Source organism: Serinus canaria, chromosome 7 (assembly GCF_022539315.1).
Source record: "Serinus canaria isolate serCan28SL12 chromosome 7, serCan2020, whole genome shotgun sequence".
NCBI lineage: Eukaryota > Metazoa > Chordata > Aves > Passeriformes > Fringillidae > Serinus > Serinus canaria.
Window position 1 is genome coordinate 5,738,492 of NC_066321.1, and position 16,044 is coordinate 5,754,535.

Sequence of the window (16,044 nt, forward strand, 5' to 3'; positions counted from 1 at the left end):
TCTCAGTTTCACAACAAAGCATTACAGAACAGCTTGTGAAAACATATTGTTCAGTTAATTGCATTGGCATGCAGATGCCCTCACATTTATGAATTAACATCCACCATGGCAAAGGGATGTACAAGGAGACACAGGGACTGTGGCATGTGGCCCTGTGCCTGCCAAGAGATGTGCTGCCTGATGGAGTGCAGCCCACGAGCTCTGGGCTTCCCTTTCCTGCTTCTGTGGGCTATGGAGGCTTTGCTATTGCCAAAAAGAGGAGCCTTCAGGAAAAAAGCCTCTGTGTCTTAAGGATATGAGGGTGCTTAAAGCTTCAAGCAGTCCTTCATAACCAACTGACTGCCATCAAAGCACCTGAGAGACCCCCAACAGCCTCAGGGGTCTCTGCATCAGTTCACTGTGTGCGAAAATGAAGAAAAACCAGGCCTGGAAAAGTCAATGGCAAAGAAAAAGCCCAACCACAGTGGGACTCTGAAAGGTATCCAAGCATTTGTATGGGTTGCAAGAGTGTTATACTTCATCAAAGCCACGCTGCTCAGGAGGAGGTGAACGCAGGAAATGAAACACAAGATTTTATTTGACATGTTCTTACCGAGTATATTGATATGCTACACAAAATATTATGGAAGGAAATTACCTGTGTCAGCACTAGTATAAATACCTGTCCAATAACCACTCAACTTTTGGTAATGGCCCTGTTAACATGGGGGCAATGAATATGTGTTTGTCACTTAAATACATCAAGCAAGTCTATTAAAAAACCCCTCCGAGATTAAACCTGGCACCTATTTCAACACTGATCAGGGAGAAACAATAGATCTGAAGTCACGTGGTTTGAGGCCAGAGGCTTTTCATAATACAGAATTTGCAACTTCTTTCCATCTTGCACACTTAGGAAAACACAGAGCACTTCGCAGTGGCTTGAATCCCTGCATAATTCACAAAGTTTTGAGTATTTCATGACATGACAAATTGTTCAGGCACCTTGCTGTCATACCCTTCTGCTGCTGCTGCCTCAAATCTTCCCCCAAGTGTCTGAGGAGGAGGAAACCCTGGACAGAAATAGTGTGTGTTGGGAGGGGAGAGCTGTCATTCCCTCAGGACTAAGACCTGTCCAGAGGAGTGTCACCCCCAGGGTTTACAAGCAGGTTGTTATGGCAGTCATGCACCACTGACAGAGGTCTCCCCTGCAAACACTTCCTAAGGCATTCAGCAGCTGGAATACTGTCCCTTCACCCCCTCTGCTTGTGTGGGCCCTCCCCACAGCAGAGCAAGGGGAAGGATGTGTTGAATCAACTGTCACAGTAATAACTATGTGTTTCACTAACCAACTTTCTACAGCTCTGTCTCTGTAGAGACATAAATATCTCCAGATTCAACCATGCTGGCAGGATCTATTAAGCCTGACATCCCTCAGAAAATAATTTACTTTCCTAGAAAATAACTAGGCCATGAAATAGTTGAAGGAGAAGCAAGACTGCTGCGTGAGGAACACTGCCAGGGACACGGGCAGGAGAGCCTACCTGCGGACACGGGCTCCACTGTCCCCAGTCAGACACTGCACACTCACTGGGACAGTACAAGGTACACTTCTGCACTGCCTCTGGGACCTCAGCCTGACTGCACAGAGCGTTGGGCACAGCCTCCTCACTGTGGTCCTCAGCAGTGCTCACACACCTACACAGAAAGCACACATTTTAATTAGAGTATCACAGGCACGATGGGTATCAACAAGTTCTCTCAACCCCATACAGGACATAGACATGACAACAGCTACAAGCAGCATGGCTGGCCAAAAAATAAAACTCATATGTTAATGCAAATGGAAATCAGCTACGTGCACAACATGCTTTTGTTACTTCATACAGAGGGATTTTAACTTTGATCGGCTGACAAAGGAGCAAACAGAAAGTGACAACCAGTGAGAACAAATCTTAGTGCTCCTGCTAGTAACATCTGAACATTTGGAAATAACTCAGCATTTCCCCATGCCTGGGGAATGAATATTCAGTAATAATGAATGCCACTCTGGTGCATGCAGTGCTATTACTTGGGGAAAATGTTAGCAAATCAAAATATGGAGGCTTTGCACCTCAGGGAGCTTTATGTATACATGGCATTTAGGTTGAAGAATACTAATTTAAATATCATGCCGTGTTCCTGAAAACCAAGGCTGCATCTCTGAAATGCTTTTCCTGTAAACCATGGCACATAAACACATGTTTCTTTTCATTTGCAATACACTGGACTCAGCAACACACCCGCTGTCAGATGGCCAGATATTGCAGCTTTATGCAAGAACATACCAGCTCTTTTTGATCTGGAATACCTGAGCTTTTGTCTTCACGCACCTGACTTCCCTCGTTTGTATTCCTTCTCCACAGTGGAGGGAATTTTGTTCGCTGTTGATTTTGCATGGAGACCACGGTCCTACTTCCCAGGAATACTGATTGCACTCACTGTAGCATGGGACTGCCTCGTGTACCTGACAGGAGAAAGAACCAAACTCTTCAGCTGAACTGTCCAGGTTAGCATGTCTGCAGAACAAACCCACAAAAAAGCACACTGAAAAGTATCCTGGCTTACACTCCTCATGCTAAGGCTGTTGTAATGGCTTTAAGTTCATTTATTCATTATTGACTTGCCAAGGGATTTTTAAGTATATAATGAACAGCAGTATGCATGCAGCATCTTTGGAAGCAGGATAAATAACAGCTATTTCCTGCAGCCAGAAGAGGAACTCCATTACAATTTCATTTGCTCTGCCTGCTCTCAGGATAATCTATCACATGTCATTCACCAAGATCGTATGTACCACATCCTTTTGTGTTTGAGCAGGTACAAACTTAAAATCTGCACTCATTTACCTTTGCTTCTAATGCATTCGTATAAGCCATTCACCATAAAAGAAAGAAATTTCATGCCTCCTACAAATTTCATTTTTATACACAAAAACAGTAAATGCTTTTTTGCCTGCAAGTGACTTATCTCTAACATATCTCCTAATCAAACATGACAGCATGTTCACCTGAACTATGGTATCTATGTAGGGAGAAAAATACAGCCAAAAGCTTGATAAAAGGCGCCAGATATTCAGGTTGTTAAAAGCAGCACACTGAGATATAGCACTTCAGCAGATTTTTAGGTTTAAATAGATGAATGCATCAACAGTTCTATTACAGTGATGAATAAAAGTTATTTATTTTGAATCTGGTTTGTCTGCAGAAGCTGATTTGAAGATACAGTATTCCCTGTTGCTTTGCATGAAGCATAATGTGCAGCCCTGGAAAAATAGAACACACCTAAAATTTCTTCTTCCACATACCAAAACCTCCACACCCTTGCTGCTGTGAAGCCCTTTCATTCTCACCTGTAGAATAATTATAAATCAATAACTTGCCTCCCAACTAGCCCCCCCCCAAAAAAAAAAAGGTTCAGACACATGTTTAATGATTTACAGCTTCGTTTTAAAATAGCAGATTATGACTAGACATGTTGTGGCCACAAGAAAAAAGAAATCCTCTTTGTAACCTTTTAGAGGTGGGAAGACAAGAAAATTGAGATACCAGTCTGAAAACAGAACTAGTGTCCCATCAGAAAATCACCTTCATTTCAAATGGAAGGAAGACAACTTGAAAAGGAATACTCCTTCAGAACAGAAAATGTCTGACACTAATTTTAACTGTGGGTCTGTCTGTAGGTTGTGCATAAGTTTAGCAGAGAAGGAAGAATAATAGATGATGAAAAGTGGAAAACATGTAAAGAGGAAGAACATGTAAACAGGAAAGAGGGAAATCAAAGTTTGAACTGGGGAAGGCAAGGACAATATGAAGCAGTAAGAGAACCACATTTCACACAGAGGGGAAAAGGAAGGGAACAAAAGGGGCAAAGGCAGTCATACCATTAGCACATTATTACTAAGCCCATATTATTAACCATATTGTTAAGCACAAATTACAAACCTGGATGTGGCTTTGAGCAACCTGAACTAACAGAAGGTGTCCCTGCCCATGATGGGGGAGCTGCAAACGAGATGATCTTTAAGGTCCATTTGAAGTGAAGCCACTCTCTGGTTCTTTGTGGACTGTGCACCAAGGCACTGGCACTTGCCCAACTCCAGAGTGTGCAGGTGTCTGTGCATTGTACAAAGTGCACTCAGAGCTGAGCTTCCCACACTGAGCAAGCAGCACCACGAGCAGTGCTAATTAGCTGAGCAGCCATGCTCATTATCATTAACTGGTGTACAAGGGAGCACAGAAAAGCAGCACTCAGCAAGCCTGGGCTCAGCATCAGCCAGCAGGGAGCCCATGGATGCTGGGACACAGCTGAAGCCACCATCCTGCCCCACCATCCTGTCACCTCCACTCCTGCACCACATCCCTGCATGTGCCAGGGACAACGGCAATCCCTCTTCAGGCACTGCAAAGCCTTTGTGCTCCCCACAGACATCCATCCAGGAGATAGATGTAGAGTCAGGGAGTATTTATTAGTTTCCCTGCTCCACAGAGGGAAGGAAAAACTACAGCCTGCCCATGTTGCCTGACAAAACACCCTGTCATCCACAGGAGACGATTAGTGAGGGAAACAGGTGCTTGAGGCATGATCAGTTTTTTCCTCATCACAGAGGGAATGAGCAAAGAGCCAAGCTTGGACAAAACTGGCTGCCAGGTGCCAGCCCAGTGAGAAGGTGCCTCACAGAGCAGCATAAAGGATGGTAAAACTTAGTAAGCAAGATCTGTTAAGAGCTGGGTGGCCAGATCTTGCTTTTAGACTTTTGTAGAGGAGGCAGGAGGGGCTGCTTCCCTCCCTGCCAGCCTCCACAGGCACAGTGGGGCAGCCAGGGCAGTCCAGCACAAACAGCAGCTTTGGAGACTTAAGATTCTTTTCCTTGTTCTATTAAATAATCCTTCCTCAGGGTTAGTGTATGCCACTGTGAACCTGCAGGTTCACAGCACTGCCTCAGCACTCACCCTGCTACCTGAAGCCAGGGTGAGGCCAAGAACTTGGGAATCCCATCTCATTGTCTCAGTGACCTCTGACTGCTCCACCTTAACATCTGTCAAACCTCAGACCTCTCCTAACCAGCAAAGCCCACCTCTGGACAGCAGCAAAGGCTTAACATCAGGCATTTACCATAAATGTGTTTTAGTGGTCCAAACCTCCTGTGGCATGTATGTGCTGTAGTAACTGTGTAGGAAAACCAGACAGAGCTGGGCAGGCATGGGATGCCACATGAACTAAAATCAATCTGAGGAATCCTGTGAGTCAAAACAGAAATCCCATAGGCACTGACACAAATACACATAATGTGAAGTGATACTTCAAATGTGCTCTTTAAAGAGCAGGGAGGATCACAATAACAAAGCCATTAATACAGCACTTCCAGCCTGCTGTCTGATCGTGTCAAACTGGTTCGATTTCGTGTGAAGTGCCATCAGCTCTCTTCTTCCTACATCAGACAGACAGACAGACAGACAGACAGACATCCACTTTGTGCTGGAGGAGGGAGGGGACACAGCCCTGGCAGCTTGTCCCTGGGGTACCTCAGATCCCCAGTGATCTGCTGCTGACCTGTGCAGTATTTCCTCTTCGGTCAGGATCCCCAGCTTCCACTCACCACCGAAAACCTGAATTATAACTGTCACAAATAACCTGTTTTCCTAAGTTATTGTGCTGACACCACAGCACACTGTTGCTGTGAACAAGCTCTCCCCTCTGCCCTGTGTCAGTGCTGAGCAATGCCATCTCTGGCAGCACCTCTGGGACACTGGGGAGATGTAAATAACCACCTGCGTCACCAGGAGGGACAGATTTCTTCAGAACAAGTCACAACAGACACCCGTGGATACCAATAAGCTCTTAAGTGGGAGTCTCAAGGAGATGCAAGATTTCCATGGGTGGAACTCAGTGGGAATGAGTTCAGGAAGCTGTGAATACAATTTGTAACTCCATCTTTGCATTTAAAAACCACAGTGATGTGGCATGTGGTCCTTTCCCCCACAGGAGAATGTTTTCCTCCCATTTTCTCTCCTGGCTTGCCATAATTTGTTTTCAATCACTTCCAATTCCTCCTTTTTTTTCTTTCTTTTTTTTTTTTTTTTTTAATTTGGAAAAAACCTACATCAAACCTTGAAGCCTTCCATTTCTGTTTTTGCTAGGAGCTGTGCTACTTAAGGAGGTCAAACAGACACGCTCTTGATTTTTCATTTTCAAAGGGTTTTGACTAAGCATTGCTGTTCTGTGGGTCCCACAAAACACAGGTTTACTTCTCACCTCCCGAGTCCATGGGAACACCCCTGTCCTGACCTGTACAGAGGCTGGGATGGGATGGGATGTGATGCCCTCACTCTCCACCAACCCGGGAACCCAAAGCACCCAACCCTGGAGGGGGTTGGGATGTGCTCCCATGGATCCCTGGCTGTTACAGAGTGATCCAACCTTCAGATTACACATGGTCTAGGTCTCCTGGCCCCCATCAAGTTTGCCATCCACTAACTCAGCTGCAGATGCAGAAGTCCCTTGTAAAGCTGTGACACTTCTCTTCCCAAGCATTAAGACAACAGTTCCTTTGAAAATAATCTGCTTAATGCTCACCCGTCCCCAAGCTTATGCAATCCTGCTATGACAGTGCATGTACAAACCCCTTCACACTGAGCCCCTGTATGGAACTGCAGTGCCACAATCCATATCCTGAAGGACTAAAATGAAATTAATTCCATGCAATAGGCACAGGAACCCGTTGTTCTGCATGAAGGGAGAAAGATGCTGGAAGCTGCAGACATTTGACCTGCGAGGAGCTGCAGAGATCAGCACCCAGGGCAATCAGCCTGGCTTCATCCCTCACTGCCTCAAGAAATAAACACAGTCTTCTAGCATTTTAGCAAATTAACTGCTTTCCTCAATTTTGATTCATATTTACCTGCCGGGTTTTGGGCTCAATGAAGCAAGGGCTGTAATGATGCCTGTCTGAAGCCAAGGGGAGTTTTGCTGCTGCCTTTCACAGGATCACTGTATCCTCTTTGTAGTCAGAATTAACCTGGAACACTGCTTTAACACCTGAGTCCCAAAATCAAGTTGATGGGCACAGTTCTCAATAAATTAAAGGGAAGAAGGACAAAAGCTACCTTTTAAGAGACAGACTGCTAAAGCTTACCCTAATAAAAGAACCCAGTTCCCATTCACTCCAATGCAACTCCTGAGCCCTTGCTAAAGCATTTTGGATGTGGACAGTTACTTCAACAAGATATACAAGTATTAATCTATTTATTTTTTCTTTTAATAGCTGATACTTGCATTTTAATGAAAAATCCAAATATCTAACCACCCAAGAGCTTTGGTGTGATTTATATTGTTCTCTAACTTATTTAAATGTAAGCTTGCAAAGGACTTATAGAAATAAATGCACTGGCTCAACTGATGTTATTCATTAAAAGAAATTCATACATATACTTCAGGTAGCCTGTCTGATGAGCACCTGCAGAACAAACTAGAATGAGGTTCAACACTTCTGAAAATCATAGTGATTTCATATTTCAGTGAACATCAAGATTTATTGTCCCTCAAGGTAAATATTGACTCTGGTTTTCCCTCAGTCGATATTTTAGCTTTCATGACAGTAAATCTTGGTGTTCACTCCAACTAAGTCAATATCTGCTTATTATATTAGAACAACCAAACTGATCACTGTAGCAGTTGCCTGAGACCCTGAGGACTACCTCTGTGCTATTCATTTCTAATACAAATGGGCTAAATTCATTGCTAACATAAGTTCATTTCACATGGCTGCCCTTACATGAAGGTTACATTAGACCTAATACATTGAAACAGTCAGAACCAAAGAAATAACCCATTTTCAAACAATGGAGACCACCATGAGTAACAGTAAAGGCAGAGAAGATATCATATAGCAAAGAGATATTGCTCTAGTTTTCAAAGACACTTGCTGGTAAGGGCTAAGACCACTCTTACTGATACTGGACAGCAATTTGCTCACTTTTTGCATAACCATTTGTGTGTTCTCTGCATATCCAGGCTGGAAGAGGAGGCAGCAGTGGGATGTTCTCCTCCTCTTAGAGCTTATGGCCACCAGCTGGTGACATGTGGGCCACAGCCAGCATTTCTCCTGCAACCAGCCTGACACAAATGGATCCACAGTATGGTGGAAATACATCTGAAAAATGTCCATTCGTTGTAATAATCTACAAATTTGTCTTCTATGTTGACTCCATCTCGTTCATCCAATCTTTTCTTTGGTTGAAAGATGTCCATATATTAACTGAATAACTTTTATAATGTTCCAATGCTGCTTTCACATTCTGTTTAATAGCAACCAGATAATTTCTAACAATGAAATTCTTTTATTTAGTTCTTTAAAACTGAATTAAAAATTGAGTACTTGCTTTGTTAATTACTTAACTGCGTGTTTGATTTGGCAGATCTAAGCAAGCACTTAAATGCTTTACTGAATTAACTGTATATCTGAAGGACCAGCACTTGCACATTAACAAACACTACATCACAGAAATTATCTCATTAAAATTTCAACATTAAATAGTTCTCTTTAAAATACAATTGATTTTATTTCATGCTAGTTTATATATTGATCACGATTGCCAGAAATATGCTAACCACTCACCAGTATTAAACCTGGTTGAACAGTTAATTTTCAAGCAAATTAGATTTTGCAAAGCAGCAGCTTCACTGATGAATATTTGTCTTTAGGTATTTGGATGCTGCAGCAAAACTTAAAAAAAAATTGCCACCAAAACTTAAAAAACCACCAAAACTTAAAAAAAAATTGCTCAAAATGATTTAGAGCACAAAAGTTTGAACAGATCTGTGGTAAGACTTCTAAATTATCAGAATTCCTGGATTTTGTATGCCTCTAGCAGATCCCTGCACAAATACGTGTGAAACGAATTCAGCAGTTTTAGTTTTTATTTACACCCAAATCAAAGGAGTTTGTGTTTCTTACCTCCTTTGTGGTGCAGAGAAAAGAAAATCAATTAGAGCTCTGCTAAGGTTCTGAAAAGCCTTCACTGTTGTTGAACCAAAAAAACCCCAGAAATTGCCTAAAACTTTGTATCCAGCAAAAGGATGGGATCTGTTTTATTCGAAGTTCAGAGCCAGGGCAGCAAGTCCAGCAGCACAGACACAGAGTTGCTCCAGTTCCCAGGATCTGCCCCGAGGGCAGAATGGAAGCCCCTGCACAAACAGACCCCTCACCCTTACTGCACTACTTCAAAAACTGCTGGAAAATTATTTTCTCTGAAAAGAGTGAAAACACTTATCAAGCCTCTGAAGTTTCCCCTGCTCTTGATTATCTATTTATAGCCCAATCCTCAAAACTGCTCAACTTTAATCCTAATTTACACATGAGACAACCGAGGATGAAGAGTTGAGTGATTTACTAGAGGGTGGCAAGGAAGCCCTCGGGGAGTGGGGGACTCAGTGTGGAAATGCCCAGTTTCTGGCACTAACTGGATGATATCTCAGCCTAAAATCAGATCCTGGAAAGTTCAGATAAAGACATTTCAGGATGAAGCCATCAAAAAAAGCAGCACTGTAAAATTCTGGCTGCAAAATGAGGAAAAGAGGAGAAATTAGGAAAGCAGCAGGGTATTCTTGCTATAAAGACATCTGGATGCTGCATTTTCCCTCACCATGGCCTTTAGATGCTTTTACTTCATCTATTTTTTGCTGGACTTTACAAAATGCTCCCAGTAAATCCTTTACTTTCTTCTAATGGATAATTAAATATTCCAAGTCAGACACTGATTTATTTCAAATTCTTAAGTGCAATGAGTGGAAAATGCCTTGTTTAGAAAGTTAATTGAGGCGAGCTCTGTCGAACCCCAGTCATTACATCTCACTCTGATAGAACTACCATGTTGTTCAGCAAGGCTTATTAATTCATATATACAAGTGGTAAGTGGTTTTATTTGCTGTGAGATTGGTTCAGGCACTAGAAACACCAAGTGGTAACAGGGTAAAGCATGAGTGCTCTTTCTCAGAGATTAAAATACCAAGCTGGCATCCTTCAACATGAGTAAATCAGGAAAAAACATGCAGCTCCTGGCCCCAAAACCTGCCTGTCTGGTTTTACTCTAGTTTTACTCATGATTTTACTGACAGTACAACCTCTGAGGAGCAGGACATAGCACAAAGTATGACCTTGCACATATTGAGTATTTATATCTACCTGAAATACTCAGGCAAGACAATTTAGTCTCAGAGTTTTCAAAAAAAAATTGAGGCGTTAAAGTGGGAAGGGGGAGGCTTTTGAGAATACAAATCACAAGGGGACAGTTCCTGTGCCTCTGCTTTTTATTTTACATTTTAATTATGTTTCATTCCTACCAAGAAAATACTAAATCCAGATAAGATACTAACAAATGCCATCTAACAGTGTTGTCAAATACGGGGGTTTAAGACAAGGCAGAAACTCATTAGTGAGAGTTTCAGTGCATTTTTGCAGATTTCAGAACTTGTAGGTGCTGCTGCCTCCCTGTCACAAAGCCAGACAAGCATAGAAAATTTAAGTAGATAGAAATAAATCAATATTCCTTGTTTCTGAACCAACACATTTTGCTGCAGCTGAAGTTTCAGGGGTAACAAACAAATGCGGCACCTCTCTGGATGGATCTGTAATGTTATAATAATGTTGGATCCAGTTTTAAAGAGAGGAAGAGAAAAAAAAGCTGATTGATGAAGAAAACATCGAAGCCCTTTTTTACTAGATGAGAACAACAAGATGAAGACAGATTGCAACACCAACCTGAGCCTTTGTAGATGTCCATGTTAGCAGGGCATGACAAGCAGAAAGGAAAGAAAATTATATATGCATTAGTTTGGCTGCTGCATGATAATATTGCAAAAAAAAAAGGAAAAAAAGGCAGAAAATCTGCTTAAAATAAAATTGCCACAATGTAATGTTGCATTCAATGCTTTGATTACCCCATCTTAAAAAAAAAAAAAATTACCTCAAGCAAAAATCAAGCATTTCTTTGTGAGTGAATGAAAAGCTCTACTATGCTGAAGAATAAAGCAGAGTTCATTCAGCTCCATCCAGCAATCCTCAGGAGCTCATCACTGTGTCTCACAATCAAAGTTTAGGATTATAAAAAAAAATTTTTGAAAATCTAAGAAAATCTATGAACCTGAAATCTGGTGAGACACCCCACAATTATGGACTATCAGTCATAAGGGACCAGAAAGGATGTCAGGTGCTTAGATATTAATTGGGTGTCTCTGTCATTCGTGAAGCCATCAGCAGCCATGTCCCTCTCCTGTCCTCTGGCTGAAACACCCAAGAAATCCCCACAGAGGAGTGGCAGGAGCCACCCCAGCCTGGGGACACGGGGCTCTGGAGCCTGTCACCGCCACCATGGCAGCTCCCTGCCCAGTCAGCCAGCTCTCCCAGAGCAAATCTGCTCCAGCAGGTCAGAAACCTGCCCCAGCAGGATGTGAGCAAGTAATGACTCGATCCAGAAGCCAAGTCATCTGTCACACGAAATGAAATAAACGCCGTCACTAAACACAAACAGTCCCGCAGAAGCACTTTCTTTGCAGGCATCTGGACAATAGGCAATTTAAAGGAAAGACCATCAGAGCTTCCTGCTAAGTTAAAAATAATGCCTTGGAGACAAAGCTCAGCCCCAGCCTTTCTTTTAGGAGATTTTAAATCATTTCAAGGTCTAAGAGGTTCAAACTGATATTCTATCAGTTTATATTCATGTCTTAAGCAAGAATGAATTAACACAAGAGCAGTCACATCTGTCCTTACTGTAGTATGATCTTGAACTGACAATTTTTTCCACATGAGATTTAAAACCAGTTAACTGACAAGAACAATTTGATTGATAGCACTATGGACAAGAGATAGAAGAGACTGGGGAGTGTCAGGCAGTTGAAAGTTACGTTTCTTGAAACACTCTTCTATGAGGCTACACCAAAGGCTGGAAGCAGGAGCAAGCTGCTCCTGAGGCTTCCCACAGTCACAGCAAGAAACAGTCCAGTTTATGTTCCTGCAAAAGCAGGAATTGAAATGCAAACCAGCCCATAACCTGATTGTTTTGTCAGGATGAGACTGTGGCTCTCCCCCAGCCCACTCAGCAGCAGGTCTCATTCCTCCTCAGCAGCAGCCAGGTAGAAACGGATGCTCGCAGGGAGAGCGGGACAGGCGCTGATGGATGACTGATAGATCCCATTGCTTCAGAGCTCAGAGAGATCACCCACAGCCTGATTAGTAACTGGAGCTGGAAAAACTTTCCTAGAAGAGCGAGATGCTGCAGTAGGCAGGGGATGTGACAGCCTGTTGCACGGCCTGTTTGTGGGAGCTGTCTCACTGCAGACATTAGCACTGCGTTTAGACGCGGCAATAACTCGAGTGATTTTCTCCCTGTAATTACAGGGGTAGCAAAGGCAGGTCCCCCAGCAGTGCTGCACAGAGCCCAGCCTTGGGACCAGCCACACAATCCCACAGATGTGAAGGCAGCTAAAGCCACTCACTGCACACTTAAAAATCCTGCAATTGTTACAACCTGACAGTTTTTATTGCTATTTCTTGCAGGTGGATCCAGACAGAAAAGATTTAGGTACAGAAGAGCTGAGTTTTCTTCCCCAAATGCATATGTTCAAGGAAAGTGATGTGCTGCAGAGAGAAACCATGTTTCTACCTGAAAGAACATCCATATTTAATAAACTAAAGGCTCCCTTGAGCCAGAAGTTAAATTCTACCCAACCTACTTCAAACATCAGAGTGCACATACTGTCCCCAAGCCAAAAGATAAGAGGGAATTGCTTGCAAGCCACTACCTTGTGGGGTAGCTGACATCTTCTCTGTTTCCATTCCTTCTTTTCTTCTCTGTTTCCATTCCTTTCTTTCAGGGCAGGGAATATATATTTTCAGGTTCCTGCATTTCTATCACTGACCTGTAGTTTGAGGTTAAATGCTTTACATGGACCTGCACAAACCCACACAAATCAATGCAAAGATTTCTACTGAATTCCACTGGGATGTGCTGTAGCAAGCAAGAAACATCTGAACATTTATAGGTGTTTCACTAAAATTTAGGGGAAAAAAAGTATTGATCATGGTGAGTTTTTGCTGCAGTATGTATTTATTTAAATGGACATCAATACTGCCTATAAATTGCTGATTAATGAGAAGCTATATAAAAAGTAAATAGATGGGTTTTTGAATAAATCTGACAAGGAACACATCCCTAAGGGTGTGCTGGGGGGGTTGGACTAGATAATATTTAAGATCCCTTACAACCCAAACCATTCCAGGATTCTGTGAGGGAACAACGGAGTAATTCTTCATGCACATGTGCCCATGCTCTGCAAACACCAGCATCTATAATAGCTATATTTTCTTGGTTTTAAGGAGTTTATGAGTGTCTGACTGCAGGAACCCTACCTGAACCCTCCCAGAACACTGTACTCCTGATTTGTTCATGTACCAGAGGGTCCTGTACCCTATAATAAGCACCACCAGTGCACCAAGTCCTGCTCTGTACCACCATTCAGGATGGGGATGTCAGGGCATGAGTGATTCAGCAGTTCTCACACCTCTGCCATTCCCTGGAGCACCACCTTCATGCACCCATGATTCTGGAAATAATGGAGTGAAAAAGGCTGTTTCCCAAAACAGTAAGTAAAAGGAGAAAATAGAAAGCAAATGCACATGGAGACAACACAACCCAGCTGTGCTTTGCAGTGTGTTGTACTCATGAACCACTCTACCTGAAACCTTTTAGAGAATTAAATAATGCAACACAGCAAATAGTATGTGATATAAATTAGAGAATACAGTAATTTAAAGATCATGCAAATGGTCTAAAGGAAAGTATTCACTCAGCCCATTGCAGATGAGAAAGTAAGGAAAATTAATAAGGTAGAGACAAGAAACTGATGTTGAATGGCAAATCTGAAGGGAACTGAAGAGTCAAAGAAATAAGGGGAAACACCCTTACCTAGCACAGGAGCCACACAGAGAAAGCCCAACACTACAAGCAAGTCAATTTACAATAGAGGGAATGGCAGAAAATGGAAGATCAACAGGGTGAAGACAAAGAAAGGTGAGATAAACATTTTATCATAGGCACTGACTCAGAAAGTTTGGCCAACAAGGAGGGCAAACTGGAAGAGACACTTGAAATAACTCCTGTGTCAATGGGGTTATTTAGGAATGACAGGGACAAGATACCCAGCATCTTCAGAAGATGCAATGCAAGAGAGCTGGAGGAAGAAATGAGAAAAACAGTGAATTGCACAGCAGTCATACAAACCTTTATTCTTCAGAAAATATTTTTCTACAGACATCATCTATAAGCAGCAGAAAATAACAAGGAGATGAGTAGCAGGCAGCATGGGTTTGTCAGGAACAAACTGTGTGAAATCATTCTAATGTTCTTCAGTAACAGGATAAGAGATGCTGTGGATAGGGATGAAATGGCAGGTATTATGTCGACCTTAGTAAGCCTTTCACAAAACCTTCAGGCAAAGGAAATATGGTTTGGATTAATCTAATACTCTGCAGTACAATGCTGGAAAATCACATTCAGAATAATAGCAAAGTGTAAAACTGGCAAGAAACCACACACATGGCTCTGCAGAGCTTTATGTTCTGTATACAGTCATATTCCTTCTTTTCATTAATGGAAGGCTGATGGACTAAAAATTATTCTTACTGACTGTGGATGCTGCCAAGGTGACATGGACAGAGAGGCAACTGGAGGACAGGAATTCAAGATGTACTTTATGAATTGGTGACATGGAATAAAAAAATATGTTGAAAGAGAAGTAGAGAGCTACAGTGACCAGAGACTGACCAGACAACAATGAGAACACAGGATGAGAAACAAACAGCCCCTCAGTGGTACCACTGTCCTGGATCCAGGAATTGCAGAGAGCCATAAAGAGAATGTGATTCAATAGTATAGTAAAATGATGAGACAAATACAGAGTTTGTGAAACACTGAGGTACCACTTCAGCTATGGCACAGATTCAGCTCAGGAAGCACAGCCAGGCTTAGGTATCCAAGTTGAAGAGAAATCTGAAGGATTTGAACCAACTGGGGAACAACTGATGGCAGTAACACTATAAAGACCAGAAGCAAATTGCCAAGGTGAGCAGTGGCACTTCCTCTGTTGCTTTACAGGCAAACATTTAAAACACCAATATAATTAGTTACCATCTATATGATGGCAGGTCTGTCAACAAAGCATGGTATCACTGTCAGATAAAATAGCAATGCTTAGCCATAAAATGAAATAACTCTGCTGTATCACACCAGATGCAGAGTAGCAAAAAGACACCTGAGAGAGCTTTAAAGAGATCTTCCAGCAGCTTGAAACCATCTATCTGCAGCATCACTGAGCTCTATGCTGGCTTATTCACTGCTGCCTTGAATAAATCACCGATTGCCAGACTCTGTTTTGGAAACCTGGGGCTGTCTTATGCCTCATAGAGGAATAGAGGGGAAGAATTTCCATTATATTAAATATTAACAACACGGTTGTTGTAACACTGCCTACAGTCCTAGCTGCTCATTGTAAAAGCATTGATAATGACAGAGCAGTTTAAGGAAACCCAGGAATATAATTCAGAGTCTGGAACACTCACCTAGAAGTAGGAAAATGAAGGAACCTACTTTGGCTCAGAGGAGAGGTGGGAAAAGGGAGAGTCAATTATTTTTGAGAATATACAGAGAGAATTTCTCTTAGAAGACCTCTTTTTTAAGCTAGCATGTACAGATGTATGTTCCCAAGGCTGAGAGCTTCAGTTAGACAAATTCAACCTAAAATTATAAACAAAGAGGGAACTTTTTAAGTATGAAGGAAATTAACTACTGGATCAGTTTATCCAGGGTTATTCCTCCTCCAGCCAAAGAGTGTGCCTTTCCACAAACCTCCCCAGCTAAACAGAGATTTGACTGCAGACAAGGAGCTTATCCTGTACAAGGGGTCAAAGCAGACCCTCATCATCATCATCATCATCATCATCATCATCATCATCATCATCATCATCATCATCAT

General features: G+C 42.3%; 1 protein-coding gene across 1 annotated transcript in view; it reads right to left on the minus strand.

The window, feature by feature from the left end:
* Positions 1–16,044, minus strand: part of THSD7B (thrombospondin type 1 domain containing 7B) — a 297,684-nt gene that overhangs the window by 30,664 nt on the left and 250,976 nt on the right. The window contains exons 17-18 of the mRNA XM_030241847.2: positions 2,352–2,485; positions 1,524–1,677 (exon numbers count right to left, since the gene is read on the minus strand). Of these exons, the coding sequence (XP_030097707.2) occupies positions 1,524–1,677; positions 2,352–2,485 (288 nt within the window). The remainder of the gene's footprint in view (positions 1–1,523; positions 1,678–2,351; positions 2,486–16,044) is intronic.